This window comes from Morone saxatilis, unplaced genomic scaffold (genome assembly GCF_004916995.1).
Source record: "Morone saxatilis isolate NCDOM2014 unplaced genomic scaffold, NCSU_SB_2.0 Contig23, whole genome shotgun sequence".
In the NCBI taxonomy this organism is placed as follows: domain Eukaryota; kingdom Metazoa; phylum Chordata; class Actinopteri; family Moronidae; genus Morone; species Morone saxatilis.
Window position 1 is genome coordinate 1,728,576 of NW_023339796.1, and position 16,665 is coordinate 1,745,240.

The 16,665-nt window shown below is 41.0% G+C and overlaps 1 protein-coding gene across 1 annotated transcript in view; it reads right to left on the reverse strand.

The window, feature by feature from the left end:
• slco5a1b (solute carrier organic anion transporter family member 5A1b) overlaps positions 1–16,665 on the reverse strand; it is a gene marked incomplete in the record, with an annotated part of 195,945 nt that overhangs the window by 31,573 nt on the left and 147,707 nt on the right. Inside the window, 3 exon segments of the mRNA XM_035671467.1 lie at positions 3,005–3,078; positions 4,572–4,719; positions 13,663–13,860. Of these exon segments, the coding sequence (XP_035527360.1) occupies positions 3,005–3,078; positions 4,572–4,719; positions 13,663–13,860 (420 nt within the window).

Consider the following 16,665-nt stretch of genomic DNA (forward strand, 5'->3'; position numbering starts at 1 on the left):
TGTGTGTGTGTGTGTGCATCACTCTGTCCGATCTGTCTGATGAAGTTTCATGGTGAACATGACTGTTACTACAGTCTGGCACCTCAGTGGGGGCTGACACTGTGTGTGTGTGCATGTTAAAACTGCTAGCTGTCAGCTACATGAATTAGCTGTAACTGTGTAATCTACATATTAGGAAATAAAATAACTTCTCTGTTCTCTTGAGGAGAGCCAGAATGATCTACTCCAAACTTTCAAAGGCAAATATTATATTTTTATGCCGATACTTTTGTACTTTTGATGCCAAAGTCGCAAGTTTTATTCACCTGACTGAAAAAAGTAGTCAGGAAAACTTAAATATAGGCCATTTAAAGGCATTTAAAGAAATGACTAATGGCATCTTTACAAAGTGACTTGTTTTAAAGGTGAACCTTTGTTCATTGGGCTTATCTTATGACTGAACTAGTTTGGACATTTGAATTAATTTTATTCAAATTAGCAACATTATCTACCAATGCAGTTTCATTAAGACATCCTAATAAGTCTTTTTTTCATTTTCAGTATTAACGGTGCTATTAGGTTAAAGAGAGTGGACACAATATGATTTGCAGTCTTTTCCATTTTCTTCAGCGTGACTCTTCTAACTACATAATCAAAAAAAGTCAATTTAACTGTCAATAAAAGCTGAGTCTGATTTAAACGTGCACGACATGCATCAGGATGAGTGTATGTGTGTGTGACTGCGTGTACGCATGATTGAGAGGTACCTGACTGATTGATTATGTCTTAGGAAGTGTGTGTGTGTGTGTGTGTGTGTGTGTGTTTGAACAAGTGTGTGAGGAAACTATTAAGCACAAAAAAACATCACCTGAGATGATAAATGCGTCTTGCTGGACTGTCATAGGATGCTGCTTTAGGTCAAACTGGAAATAAGGATTATGGTTTTTGGAGTAAATGTGACACAAGAACCAGACTGTAGTGCTGCAGATCCATTTTAGGTGGAGCTTTTGGTTCACCAACGCTGCTGAAGGCATAGTGAATTGTCATGTTAGAGGAACTTGTCCAGGTTGTTACACTAAAAGCTAAAGTGGTGGGTGATCAAACCATCAGAGGGGAACAAAAGTACACTCCCTGAACCTCCATGTTGGCAGTTTAGGTGTAATGTAATGTCTTCACCCCACAAAACAAACAATCATCATCTAAAACACCCTCCATAGCTTCCTGGTGTCAATTACATCTTTGTGGGTACTTTCCACCCAAATATTTAATGAGAAACTGAGCATGTAACATTTAGGAAGGCTTTAATTATGTAATTTAGCTAATTCATGACACCCTTACTTTAGCTAGCACAGAAAACAACATCTGGTTGATTAAATGATGACTGTTCATCCACTGATTCTTTAGAATTTCTTTTACCAAGAACACAGCTGTAGTGCTTTAAAGGACTCAGTGGAAGTGGTCCTTGCTTTGTTCAGCCTTCCAAATGATCTCACTATTTTCTATATCTGTGTATTTGTGTATCTTTTGCTGTGTAATTCACATCTACACAAAACTACCAATCACACTGTGAATCACACAGGTTACTGGGATATTGGCAGCACCTGACTGTGGTCTGAGGAAGAAAACTGCCTTACAGTAACTCACAGGGGATTGCAACCAGTCGTGTGGGGTATTGATGCAAATGCAAATGGCCCTCTGGTCAGAGAATTTTGAAAGTTACTAAAATCAGCCATAGCATGAACTGGGAAGGGGTCAAAGTTGTACACCTTCCTTATATGGTATCTTGTTTATCTGCAGAGTCGGAATAAATGGACCAGGTTTTAGAAAAAATCTAATATTCAGATATTAAGTGCATGGAGGGATGTCATTGGAACTAACAGGTTCCTCCAATGTGACAACAGGGAATTACTAGCTTCATACTGGCTAATAACAATCCATCTACCCTACAGCAACAGAATGAGAAAAGTTTTTGACCGAGCAACCAAAACATTTATTAATAAGTTTTACGGTTATTGACAGTCTGCCGGAGGAAGATCCCAAACATCTTGTCTCTGCACATCTTCTTTCTGTCAAAGCGTGGGTGTGGGGGGTTGGGGGAAATTGTCAGCAGAGGCGGTTCCTTAAATATCCTCAGTGTGTACCGTACATTTGTATACATCAAGTCTTTAATATGTGTGTGTGGGAGGGGAGGGGAGGGGGCGATGTATACACTATATAGTGTGTACTTTTGCGGGTGGGTGTCTGCACTGTTTGTTGTTTGTTCTATCTGCATGTCATCTGTGTGTATGTACACCATATGAGTGTGTGTGCATGGAGAAATTCATTTGACAAGGTTGTTCTTTTGTTCCTGCATAGTTTTGATTCCTTCTCACTCTCTCTCTGTCTGTCTCTCACACACACTCGAACGCACACACTCAGCCACTTCTTGGTGTGACGCCCAGATTTGAAATGCATAGCGTTTCTGTTGCTTTTAATGGAATACCACTGTATCTGCCTCGAGGGAAACGTAAACCTAGTATTCCAACACTGGTTTCCAAATTGATACACTCACTTACTGAATGCACATGGCTCTTTCTTCCCCCCTTCTCCTTCCTACAGGCTGTTTTGCTACTTAAATCTGTACTGCACCAAGGAAAGGCATCAGCAAGTCGAGCGCACCGTAACAGTAAACACAAACTAGTGTCAAATTAGCATAACCCAAGGTCAGAAACAATCATTTCCCAAGACCCCACAGATCAATTTTGTTTTCGCAAACGAGAAGCGAACCGAGAGCCGTGCGCATGTCCTTTCCCACGCCTTCCCCGAGTGAATACTCGCCCGGGGTGTTTGCTGTAAAACAATCATTAATATTCATGGTGCAGAACATACACACTAGTGTGGGACTGAAGCTAAGCAAGCGTTGCATCAAAATTTATATTGTACAACGGTAGGCTGCCTTTGTTCCTGCGACGCCCCGTGGGGACTGTGGGAGCCTGGCATAGCGGCGGTGTGAAGCACAGAGTTAGAATGCAGAGGAGGTACTTACGATTGGGCTGGCATTGATGTAATCACAGTTGCCTTGGCTGTTCTCCACCTTCAAGGTGATTCGAGAGTGATCATCTGGAACACAAATGGAGAAATTCAGCATGTTTTGTCTTAAGAATTCAAGTGCTCAGTGGCTATATTACATGCATTGCAATTAGGTATTTCTTTGCATATCTGTTGAGTATAACAAGAATCTCACTGTAGCCTTGATGTAAATCTCCAAGTTTCCATGACCTTAAGAGTTCACTACCTTTTGCTATGTCAAGGTTGTTTTACGCTCAGGAAAGAACTAGTTTCATTTCAGGGATTAAAATTCCCTGATGTTCTTTGACTTTCCTTCGAGAATTATCAAGTGATCCCTGACTTTCACTGTCTAGAAGACACTTCTAACAATTCCACACCATTCCAGAAATTCACCAAAAGTCCCAGATTTTAGGCAGTCATCCAGGAGTAAGTAGTTGATTTCAGCAGCCAAGAACTAAGAATGGACAAATTCCATCCAGCTTTGCGAGACTCTGCCCTCCATCATCCCTGGTCTATTGAATTTTTCAGGAAGGACACATTTTCCAAGTTGTACATTTCACTCCAGCAATAGTGGCAAAAACAGTTCTGAAAATATTTCGGAGAAGCCAGTGGTGCTTCAAATAGGAAGCACAATTTATTCCTGACAAACTGCTTTCCCTGCTGACAACCTGGATTTCATTAAGCCCATGCCCGGTGGAGAGAATGGGACAGCACTTTTTTAGATGGGCTATTTCCACAGAAGCTTAGAAATTTTAATCATTGATGAGGTCGGTGCAGGAGAGCTTTAATAGAAAACTAATTTACAACCCTTCTGCTCACTGCATCTGCTCCTGGTTTCTGATAATAGAGGCCGGGCTCAGAATATACGAGGAGTGTTGTCGAGAGGTGGTGATAGTAATGCCACTGCGTTTGGAGGACTGTCATCAGAGGTGTAACAGCTAAATTTGAGTTCCAATTTTTTTTTTTTTTGCTCTCCATCAGTGAGACAGAGATACTGCTGTCTTGTCTTTACATGCCTCTGGCTGTTATCCTGCTAAATGTACTGCTCTTTAGTTAGTAGTTCAGTAGTTTTGAACATGTTAATAACAGTGAATACTTTGAAGATATCAACAATGAAGAAGAAGATTACAGGTTGAAGGAAAATTTCCCGCACAGCATATACTGAACTTTACAAGAACAAAAGCATTGCTTTGGTTCTAGGAAACTCATTAAAACAAATGACATAATGGATTTACAACACCACCAGCCGACGTAGATCAGTTTTTGAAGATGATGTACACCTAACAATTGAAATGCAAATCATTAAGTTATCTGTCTTTGAGTCCAAAGATACCCTGATGATGGTTCTAGTAACAAAAATCAGAAAGCTGTTGAAGGCCAGTACTGATATATTATGAGCTACAGATGTTAATGTATTGTGCTGATTTCCAACTTCTGTGGCCATTTTCATAATGAGGCTGAAGCTGATAAATTCAAACTAAGAAAACCGAGAGAGCTAAGAAAAGAAACACAATTTCCAGAGTTCATTACATTGCATTGCTTACATGCCACAACAGCAGTGGAGCGATTCTTCTTGGCGTTGCCATCCTTCATGCCAATGGTGCAGGCGTTGGGTTCTGCCTGGTAGGCACACAGTGCCTCCCACTCCTTCTCAAGGCGGTCCTTGTTCTTCAGGTGATCCTCCATGTAGGACTGAAGGAGAAGAAAGAGAAGAGAGAGAGCTGAGAAAACAGAGCTTGGCATACAACAAAGGGTTATTTTTATTGATGGGGTTGTATTTTTACACCAGTTTCATTCCCAGCAGATATCAGTATACGTTCATTTTAAGGGTGTCTTGTATTTGTATTTATCTTTGGTTAAGCTTGTCTTTATCTGCCTGAAGAACCAGATGGACACCTTGAAGAAGACAGTTTCAGTTGATTTGTCAATCACAAAATTTCACATATAGCCTGTGATTTTAACTTTAACATAACAGGTTTTCCTAAACTGTCTGGCAGGCAGTTTGTTTTTTCATCTCAGAGGAGCACCAGATGGAAATGCAGGTAACAGTTATTCTGTCAATCAAAGAAAAGTCAACCAAATGGATACTAGGGCTTTTTCCTGTGACTGTCACTCATTGTGGCAAATCCCACCCATCTGGTGTTGATGTGAAAAAGAAAACCGAGATAATACTGTTATAACCTGCTTAAAGCACCAGATGGGGGGAGTTTAGGTCTAGTATGAGCCTTGGAGCATCCTTTGTAGTGACTCCCCTCCCTCTGTTTCTCATGAAGAATCATCAAACTGTGCATGAGTTCCTGTGTGCATGTTTTCCTCGTTTTATTAGTTGAGCTGAAGCCATCTTAATCAGAGTGCGTATCAGTCTAATCTGTTCTGTTTAAATGATAACCAGTACCATCCTGGCCATTACCTACCATATAATATTCATAATTAAGGAAGACAATGTGACTTTGATCAACTGTCTGCAAATGAGCTTGGCACGGACGTCCATAGCAAGGACAGTGTGTGTTGTTCACACTAAGGCTAAAAGGTCAGCCATAATCTGATGGAGGTCCGTGTAGCTTTGTTTTTTTCTAGGAGCCTTTAAAATCAGCGGCCCATGCACACAAAATATGGATGGTATGATCGTTTCTAATGGATGAGGGTACGAAATGAGCTTGTGTGGTTCTTTAAATGGCTCCGACAATGATTTATGGTGGCAGTTACAAATGGGGACGATCTTAATCAGAATTAGCTTCCAAAAAAGGCCTAATGGCTTTCTGCTAAAATGAGAGGAGTTTGTTAAAAATGCAAGGCGACATGGCCAGACGTCCAGCTTCTGGAAGATGACGGAAAAGTGACTCGATCAAATAGATAGATATGTGATTTTATCATACATGTGCATGTCCTCTCAACAAACTCTACAAACATGCAGCTACTCAGGTTTGTTATTTGTTAGTCCATCAGAGAGCTTAACTGGCTCAGTGTGTAACAGCAAGCTTCATATTCACAGCTGCATTTTGTATAGCTGAAAACACACACACACACACACACACACACAGATACACAGGCATACACACATACGCTGGCCTTTACTTGCTGTAGTATCAGCTCTCTATTATATTTGCTTCAGAGCTGCTAAAAGCAGCAATGAGCCGTGAGCTACGACCCTCCACCTGCACACCGCCACCTATCAACAGCGGGGGGTCCGAATTCTTCAAAAGACACACACACACACACACACACACACACAGAAAACACACATAAAGAAAATGCACATGCACACATTTAAAGCACAATCCACACATAAAGGTTTTTATAAGGTCATATACACAAAAACACAGTCCACCCACACACGCTCACCCATATGCACTGCAAAGACACACACAAAGAAAACACACTCGCTCACACGGTTCCCAGTAAGAAACGCAAAATACACACTCAAACACACACACATGGCCTGGAGGCGCACACACAAATTCCACATACACACTCACAGTACAGAAACCTACTGACACACACACACACTTATATATATAATTACAAATAACATGCATACACAATCACACAAAACACATGACCTGCAAATATTCTAAAGATTCACAGTCCTACCGAAGACACACACACACACTGTCCTACATCAGATGCCCCCCACCACCCTCTACCCCCTACCCTCTCTCTCCCTCTCTAATGCCAGAGTAATAGGGTTTTGTGGCTGTGTAAAGGGATTACTGCAATCCAATCAGGAGGTGCTGAGATCACCATGTGTCGGCCAAACACTGAATAATCCCCTTACTGCGGGGGGGGGGGGCTTACAGCTGCCAAAGGTGCTCAATAAAAACCGCCACGCAATAAGACTCTGCCCGAGCTGCCATTGTGGCTGTGACGCACCATCTGAGCACCTGTAGGAAACGGCAGCATGAAAGCCGGCCGCATGGGAGGTGATGTAATGCGGCGGCCATTTTGGATTGACAGCGACTAAAGATAAAGGGGAAGTGGGTGAGAGACATCACTCTGTGCTGTTAGTCAGCAGGGTGGGGTTTTGAGTGGTGGAGAGTAACCAAGTATATTTATCAAGTACTCTTTAAGTACAACTTTAAGGTATCTGTACTTCTCTACATCAGAGGGAAATACTGGTTACTCCATTACATTACAGGTTTAATCTTAAATCTTAATAAGTATTATACATTATTTTACATGAAAATATGCAATAAAACCCCACATTGATGAGTGTACTTGTTAATGCATCAGAAATACTTGTGTATACTAATGTGTATTTGTATTATGTGGTACTTTTACTTCAGTAAAGGATCTCAATATTTCTTCCACCACTGAGGATGTCATAATGGCTACAGATGATACAAATGTTTTCAAAGGGAATTCTTGACATTTATCAGCAAAGAGATAAAGTGCAGCCAATAAATCTAAATGTTAAACTGTGTTTTTATAACTTTTGGTCCATCTTTGGACCCCTGTTCTCTCATTGAGTAACTTGAAGACCCCTGACTAATGATGACAGTTACAGATGCAGACTGAAAAAGATTTTTTTTTTTTTTTACAAATTCTGTGTTTTTTCCTCCATGACACTTCACCATTGTTCTATCAGTTCTTTGGTTGTTTTAACTACTTTTCTAATAGAGGATGAGGCTGTTTTTCAGAGACTGAAGGCTTTGTGAATATAACTTATGTTTAGGTCTTCACCGTTTTCTCTTTACTTTATATCTCAAAAAATAATATAATGTACATAAATAACAATTTCATTTGGTTTTTCTTCACATAAATGAATGAAATGCTGAGATATAGACTTCCTACTGAGTATATTTTAAGTTTTCTTACACTCCTAAAAATCAAGAAGGCCTCGCGACACCCCATGAAGCTTTAGCGCCCCCCATTGGTTATCCGAAGTACCACTGCAATAGACTAACAAACTCAAAGGAGAAAAGCATCCACGCACTCAAATCACAAAAAGTCATATTTATTGTGCAAGCTTTCCATCAGATACCTTCTTCAAAGCATAAAAGTTGCCTTTTTGCACAGATTTCAGTGTTCACAAGAACATTGATTAACATGTGATACAAACACCCCTAAAAGTATCAAGAGGTTCCTGAAGAATTTCATTCCTAAAAAAACACACTTGTGCTATTTTTGTCTGATCAAATTATTGCTTGCGTGAATCAATTCAAGCTAAGGTCTTCTGAAATTCAACAAATGAGTGTGTAAAGTGTAATCGATCATCATCAATCAACCTGCATCCATCCCATCGGAGGCTGCTGTCTCATTTCTAGTTAAAAGCTGACATCATCCTGAAACATGAGTCTAACTTTGCTGCAGCTGAATGCTTCCTGCTCCTCAACTGACCACATTAGAGTGATTCAACATCCATTTGCTGAAGCCCGCTCGTCCTCCAGCCCATTGCCCTGCGACCTATCAACTCTACAGATCACATCCCAGCTGGCCTCCTGGTGAGCTACGAAAACCACAACCACAACAAATTCTCAGCCCAGTTAATCTCGATGGAGGCTCTCGCTGCAGTATAATCTATAACACTTACTTGGCCAGCAACAAAAGACAAGATAATGTGCTTTATATATAGAGTCGACTAATCCTCTTAAGACACAAGCAAAGAGGATGTAGGGGGATGTGGCGGTGGCGGTGGTGGTGCGGGGGGTGCTCGGTCCCAGTCACATGGGACCAAGTAATACATTAACTTAGATAAGATGGTGAAAGCTGTTTCTCCTCAAATTAAAATCAGTGGGTGGAAGATGACATGGAATTTGCTCGGGTTTACGAGATGCAATTAATTTTTTGGGAGGTGGGAGGGTTGGTGGGAGAGGTGGGGCACTGCGGCTCATCAGCTATCACGCTATTCCTTTCTTTGACGCCCATGATTTTTATTAATCGTTCAACAGTTGCTTCACTCGAGTGCGTGGCAGGGCGTTAGATTAAATATTTGCTTTTCCATGGCGGGGCTGCGCTCGCCTTGCTTTCTGATGGATTTGGTCTCTCACTGTGACGCCTCTCTGAAATTTTTTTTTTTTAAATCCCTCGGCTGAGTTTCCCCCCAAACATGTCGACTGGGTCCTGGTTTGCTGGAATGAAACTCTGGTCTCTAGTTGACATCATGATGTGAATCTGAAATGAGCTCTCTTGTAAGTGTGAATATTTTTGTAAAACTGACAGCTAGAACTGCGAAAGGAAAATATGAGCTGTAACAAATAGGCATTGTTCCAAATTATGGAAAGAGAAATGACAGATAGGAAGGAGGAGGAGGAAAAGTACAAAAGAGAGTTAAAAGAAAAATAGCGAGAGAACAATGCAAAGAAACATGAAAAAATGAAAAACTAAATGGCAAGTGCAGTGAGAAAGAAAAATAATTGAAGAAAAGATTATGTAATTAAGGAAAAGAAAGAATGAAATAAGGAAGGGATGTAGTGGAAGAGAAAAGATGAGAAGAAAAGTGCCAAAATTTACTTAAAGAAAACATAAAATTAGCAGGGAAACTAATGAACGAAAGATGGAGGAGATGGAAAGAGGATAGTGGCTGCAAATCCATAAAAACCCCTGCCAAAGAGGATGGCCGGTGGGCGGGAAAACACATTAAATAGCAATTTCCCAGATTGTCACCGTTATGTGAAAAACTCATAACTCCAATTTCACTTCTTGCCATCTTTTAACTTCAGCGGAAGCTCTACGTGCCCTTCTGTAGACCTACAAAACCGCGTGACCTTCGAGCTTCTGAAAGGTTCCAGCGGAAGTATGCGGAGGTCCAGTGAAAAGCGAGGATGAGCCACTGACATTTTGGAGATATGTGGTTTCCACATGACAACGGCATTATGTAACTTTCCCTCTGCTGTCTAATGTGTCTGCTGTGGGAGGACGGGGACGGCCTGGACCAATCAGAGCTGTCCAAGGTGCTGAAACACACTTCCAGCTCAGTGTATGTATTTCTCTCTCTCCACACTTTCTCTTCCTTCACTAAAAAATCTAAAGGGGAAAAAAAAGGCACATAACTAAGAATCGTACATTATGACTTTCTGTGATAATGACCATCATGATTCCTCCCTGCTCATTCCCTTTTATTCCCTCGTTGGAATCAAAACATGGAGTTAAACATGCCATCAGCTTCTCATCAGCACAGTAGGCACCTAATGAAACCGGTGCATTTGGACAGGTTTCATGGCTATAAAAGAGGGCTGCAATTAAAAGGCTATGTTTATAATCTATATATCAAATGGAAACTGTAATGGATGGAATGGAAACTCCCTCCTGTCACTCGACTGAGAGTCAATGGATGTAGCAGAAGAAGATCAAAGCAGACATTTTCTATTGATCATAATTACTATGGCTAATAAAACATCGTCTTAAATCAGGCTCTAATGCCCCTCTCTCATACACTTACATCTATCGACATCTCACCCTCATACTGGGTAAAATACAGCACCTACGTATTAACCATAGAGGCAGGGGGAGAGACAATGAATCTCTCTCCATTGACTTGCATTGCGTGAAGTTTTTATAAGGTGTTGAATTGAAAACCTGAGCCAAAAGTGGCAGGAAGAACTGTGGCATCCTGACTCTCAGTATGTCTATGTGTGCAGCTAACTAAGCTATGAAAGGCCCGGTTCTGATCTTCATTACCTCCTACCTGGTGATTGGATCAAATAGTTGCAAATATCATTCACTTCTGGTCATTCAGTGGGATCATTTCATCAAGAAAACAAGGTAAGGAGGACGGACACTGAGACAGACCGACAATATTGAGTTTCCTCTCTGATTGACATAGGGAGCTAAAATACTCCTCTGACATGCTGGAATCTAATGTTTTTGGCTAGCTATAGACATTTTAGCCCAGCCCTTGGTGCGGATGGTTTTCCCCTCTGCTGGGCGTGCAGACGCTTCCCCTAATCTTCCCCTAACCATAACGTATCGCCATGTGCAGTGTTGAAGATATATGTATGTTATATGTTTAAAGAATGTTTTGCATAATCACCCAGTATCACTGTTCCTGTCTGTCCTCTGAGGAAGAAATCATTAACTGCATATTGTTTAAAGCATCTGAATATTATTGCAACTTAACTTAATGAGAAATTGATATTCTGTTCACTACATTATAATCATCATCATCATGACATGCCAGTTTACACGTCGTTGACAGCTTTACCATTAACATTCCCTAATTGTTTTGGGTCCTCTGAAGCTCACGCTGCTAAATTATTTATGTTTTTGTCTGCAGGAAGCTTCATTTTACTCTTTGAAGAGTTTTCTGAATGGAACTCACGCACAAAAGGAGCGGGGCACATAGTCGTATATGGCAATTTTAGAGCCATCGATTATGCTACTGATGAAAGGTGGCATTCATCAGGCTGAAACCAGGAATTTATTAAAAGTTTGTACAGTTAAGAGGGTTTGTTGAATCTGATTTGGAACACTTAAGCAAAAAAGTTTCTTGCGAGTCGCTTAGTGTTTTACAGAGCGGGAAATGTCTCTTAGAACTTTGTAGTTACTTTGAAGAGGATTTAAGTGGAATATCAGCATTCAAGAGGATATTCATGTCCATCACCTACACAAAATGTTATTAATCATCACGGCCACATCAGATGCACTCAGTCTCTCTTCTTCCCTCATATCATTTACATATTAGTGCCTATATTATAACAAATTCAGTAATCTCCTGACCAGACTGTGGCCCACACACCAAATGCATACTTAAAAAAGCATGAGCAACACTTCATTTCATTCCTCTCATCTCTCGAGTGATGCCGCCTCTGCTGAGATGGCTCTGCCTGGCGAAGACGAAGCAAATGTACCTGAAGAAGTTCAAACCTCGCTGTCTCCAATCTGTTTTCATCCACATGTGACCGAGGTGCATCAAACGCATGCATCCCATTCTGTTGTGGGTGCCTTTGCCAAACACTTTAGCAGGATTGCGCGTTCGGGTAAAACAACAACTCTCTGCAGCAGCGTAATTTCTCCTGAACACAACTCTGGTGCAAATCTCAGGGGTAATTAGTATCTTTGTGCCTATTGAACACATCAAAAAGCCCGCTCTGTCACATCTTGATGGCAGCTTCATAATGCATGGGGAGGGAGAGAGAGAGAGAGATAGGCGGGGGCGTGGGTGGGGGCGTTGGGATGAGGAGGTGGTACTGAGGGTGGTGGGTGGTTGAAGTGAATAGCTATATATCGCAATTACGACGGCGCTCGACAGAATGCGACCAAGGTTCAATAGAGATTTTCATCTGCAGGGTAGAAGAGTGTAAGAAGGCTGCTTATAGAAACTGTGGGTGTAATGAGATGTACAGAAACGAAACAAAAAAAAGACACAGGGAGAAAGATGAGAGAGAGAGTGAGATGAGAGGGAAAAGAGAAATGTGTGCGTGTGTGTGAGAGAGAAAAGAGTGGTATATGCGGAAATGCAGACGAGACATAGAGGTGGAAGAAAAACACTGTGGTTCCACTGGTTTTAAAAGAGATAATGGTTTTAAGGGGAAGAGAAGCAGGTGATGGGATGTTTTGGATAAAAGGGAAAATGAAGGAAGCGTAGAAAATGTCTGCTAGCTGTTTGGAAAGACAGACAACCGACCACAAAGGTAAAAAATACTGAGTGTCAGGGTGTCAGGCGAGAATATTACAGTGATAATGTGATTTTTCTTGCTATAGAGCAAATCCACCGTTTGAAAAAAAAGGTTTTACCTTCTTCAAAAATGATCACTGGAACTGAAATAAAGCTCACCTTGAAATAGCAGTATTTAGTAAAATACTTGTCATTTAAGGATGAACCTGATAATCAGCTCTTTCTTTTCATTGAATTATTTAGTCTAAACCAATTTCGGTTTGGGACTGGGGCGTTTTTTTGTTTTGCAGTGCCCTAATCGTTTAGTAGCGAGTGACATATTCATACCGCCAATGTAATTTTAAATCAACACCGCAGGTAATGGTTCCTGGGAGCAGTTATCTTAATGTTTTTCACGTTCAAAGAAACATGTCAATTTAAGACTCGCTGCATCCATCTCATGCATGCTAATCACCATTTCTGTGGCCATTTTGTGCCACAATTTTTCATGGATGTAGCAATTTTTCTGCCTCTGGCACACAAGATTTAGGGCCACATTCTTAATCCCGCCTACGCAGCTCTGATTGAGGAAACAGCCGTCAATGAACACAACACAAGACCTATTTGAAAAGCTGAAAAACTGGAGATCTGGGCAGCAGTTCAGAGGTCTGGAACCCGGCTATGATGCTAACAGTTTGTTCTCTTAGTCATTCCTTCCTTTTCTAGTATTCCACAAGGTTGGGGTCTGAATTTTAGTCAACCCCTTTCATCTCTGGATGTGCAATATGAGTGGGTGGATTAGATTTAAACGTTAATGTCATTCCTACTGATTCAGTCGGGGCAAAAAATGCATGAAATCATTAGTCATTCCAGGATTTTGTGTAAAATTGAAACATAGCCGTCAAACCCTCTTACAAGTCTTTGAATGTGTCCTTCAAATCCATCAGTTACAAGTTTTCTAATGTCACCAACACAACATCATGCCCATTAAAACTGATGTCTCTGGTGAGCAGGGTTATTATTTACTATTACAATATTTTGATTCAGTGTACATTTGGCAGTTACAAGATAATTACAAGAAAGTGACCCAACGGGAAACTCACCAGTATCATGTGACCAGTGGAGATGTCCATGTTCGAGTGGGCGGGCTCTTCACTCCAGGAGGAGATGCTGCTCCGCGCCGAGGGGCTGACGGCTTGGCCGCCATCGCTAAACTGAGACGACACGCTGTTGATCCTGGAGGAGATCGGCTCCGGGCGCTCAGTCGGGGGTTTGACCGCCATACGCTGCCGACAGAGCTCCTACGGGAGGGAAGGGACAGGTCAGTTATCGCTGTCACACATTTGGGATCTAGTGTTGTCGTAGCATGGCATAACCATTCTGTCAATGGGCATAACTCAAGACACCTGGTGGACACTTACAATGGCTTAGGAAAAAGTAACGGAGAGACATCACAATTTCAAGTTTTGAATTGTTTTTAATTGTAGAGTAGTGCTGACAATGATTTACTGCTTATGCAACAAGCCTCATTAGTTCTACTGACTAATGGGAAGTGGTAGGCTTTTACACCTCTGTGGGACTGTCAGGGTTGGGTCGTTCAGACTACCTTCCGAACTGATGAAGTGGAGAAAGGTCTGCAACTACAGATTTGGTAACCATTTCTGAGTCAGTGCAGAACCATAATCATGTTGATCACCAAAGACTGGTGAATCGTGTCTTCTTTATAATACTTATTCGTGATTATCTTTATTACTTTGGCTCTCTTTCTGTACTTGAAAGTTCAAAAGCTGAAAACAAGAAAAAAGGCCACTATTTGCTTAATAAACGGTTGTGAGCATGAGGGGTGGATCCAGGCAACAGAAAATGGGATTAATGTGTTATAAAAAGTGGTTGCAAACAACTGGGCAAGAATGGTAAACGATTGAAACTTTTCTAGCAAATGGCAGTTAATCTCCAACTGCTGTTATGCTGGCCCGCTTCCAGGATGTCAGTGGAAAACAGTGAAACAGTATGCATGCTCAGCAAGCCTTCCTTGGATAAATACAAACTTTTAGAGAAGGTTTTTTGCCAGTCAGTGTCTCAGCAGCAAATACAGTGTCTTCATTCATACATCTGAGCATCTTCTGTCTGGATACGTGACCACAATGAAATTCGACCATGTTTAACTTTCTCTCTACGCCTTCTCTACACAACTCCTAGCAGGAAGTTCAGTGAGCCACCAGAGACACTTACAAAGAGAATGCTGTTCTAAATGTATGACTACGATTTTGCAGCAATGCTAGCAGCTCTGTGAGGCTGTACTAAGGCTAACAGCATGCTATGTGGACGCAGTGACAATGCTAACATGCTAATGTTAGGCAGATAAGATGTTTAACATGTTCACTATCTTAGTTTAGTGTTTTAGATTTAGTCATAAACCAAAGTACCAAAGTTCGATGGGATAATGGTGCTAGATAAAAAAATTGAAGTGATTACAGTTCATCATTAAGGGGACATAAATGTGTGTAGCAGGAAACTTAATAGCAATCCATCTAATAGCTGTTGAGACACACCAACACTATTTTATCGAAAAATCTCAAAATAAAGAGCCAAGTGCAACGTTATTGGATCGGAAATTGGACACATTAGTCACAGGAATGCAGTAATAAAATTAATGCTTGAACATGGCAACATCCGGCATATTGTTGTCCATCAAAGGCTGTCTAGAATTACATGTTCAGTCTCTTTATGACAATTAATACATCAGTAATCAATATGTCAGATCAGTCCTCGTGTCTCTGAGTAAGACAATACATAGTAACCATTGTATGTAATCCCGAATAAGCACATCACATCACACCACAGCACGCAGTGTAACTGTGAAGTCAAAAGAACAAAATAATGAAGTTCACCCGTCACATGCTCTATATGTGAAACCATACGTCACACATATCAGCCTACAAGGGCTCTGACTGAACGGAAGACCTGGGCTGAATCTCTCTGGGAATCTGTGTTTCTTAATGAGAGAGACGCTGATGATTAACTAACGGCGTGTTTGATTGACGGCGGCGGTAATGTGAGAAGGCCTTCATTAGTCTGTATCTGATCCGACTGATATTCTCATAGGTCGGCGCGCTGACACTGATCTATGAGCTCGGACACGGACTCATAAATGTGTGCAGATTATTAAAGTGCTTCAGTACCTGGCCTGGGGATACTGACAGCGCTGCTGGTGGGAGGCAAGCACAAACATACCTGCATGTGAATGAAGAGGCTGTAGACAGATACTATACAGTAGGAAGCACTGAGCTATTCTGCAGCGCTGTTTTTATCATTTTTATGGATGTTTTAGTCCTTGTACTTCTAAAATGTCAGCGTGTGGTCATTTTCACCCATCAGCAACAATATTTAGAATATCTAAAGTCATTACATGTCGAATCTCACTTCTGCTGGGCTGTAGGCTGTCCAGAAGTCAGCAATCTTTCTTCAACAGATCAATGTTTCACATCCGATCATATTCTACCAAAATACAACTCACTGTAACTGCCTGGGTACTGCAGAGAAACACTTGACGGTGGACACAATTAAGCAACGTTTTTTACGATATCACTTTAATATATTCAAATGTTCGATTGATAGTTGGAGGCTAAACAGATTTATCACCTTTAATTGTGTTTCTATGGTTACAGATCTGCAGAGCTGTTGGTTGAAGCTTGTAAATCATCGTATCTCGTACTGAAACCATTTTAATCAATAATCTGTATCAAGTGATTAATTTCTTTAATGGTTACATGCATAATAACTGGATGAATGTATAATGAGGCTTTCCATTAGGACTTTGATCGACCCAGTTAACTCCTGCGCTGTTTCTGGTGTAATGAAAAGTTTAATGAATATTATTCCTTGCTTGAAATACGTTATGTGATATACAGCATAGTATGGGCTGCAATGTGCCTTTACACGTTTATGTGTAGTTCAGTTGTTTTATTTTGGTAACACTTTACATTAAGGTACACATGTTTACCATTAACTAGTTGCTTATTAGCATGCATATTATTAGCATATGGACTCTTTATCAGCCATTATAAAGCACTTAAGAATGCTTTATATTGCATGACCATATCCTA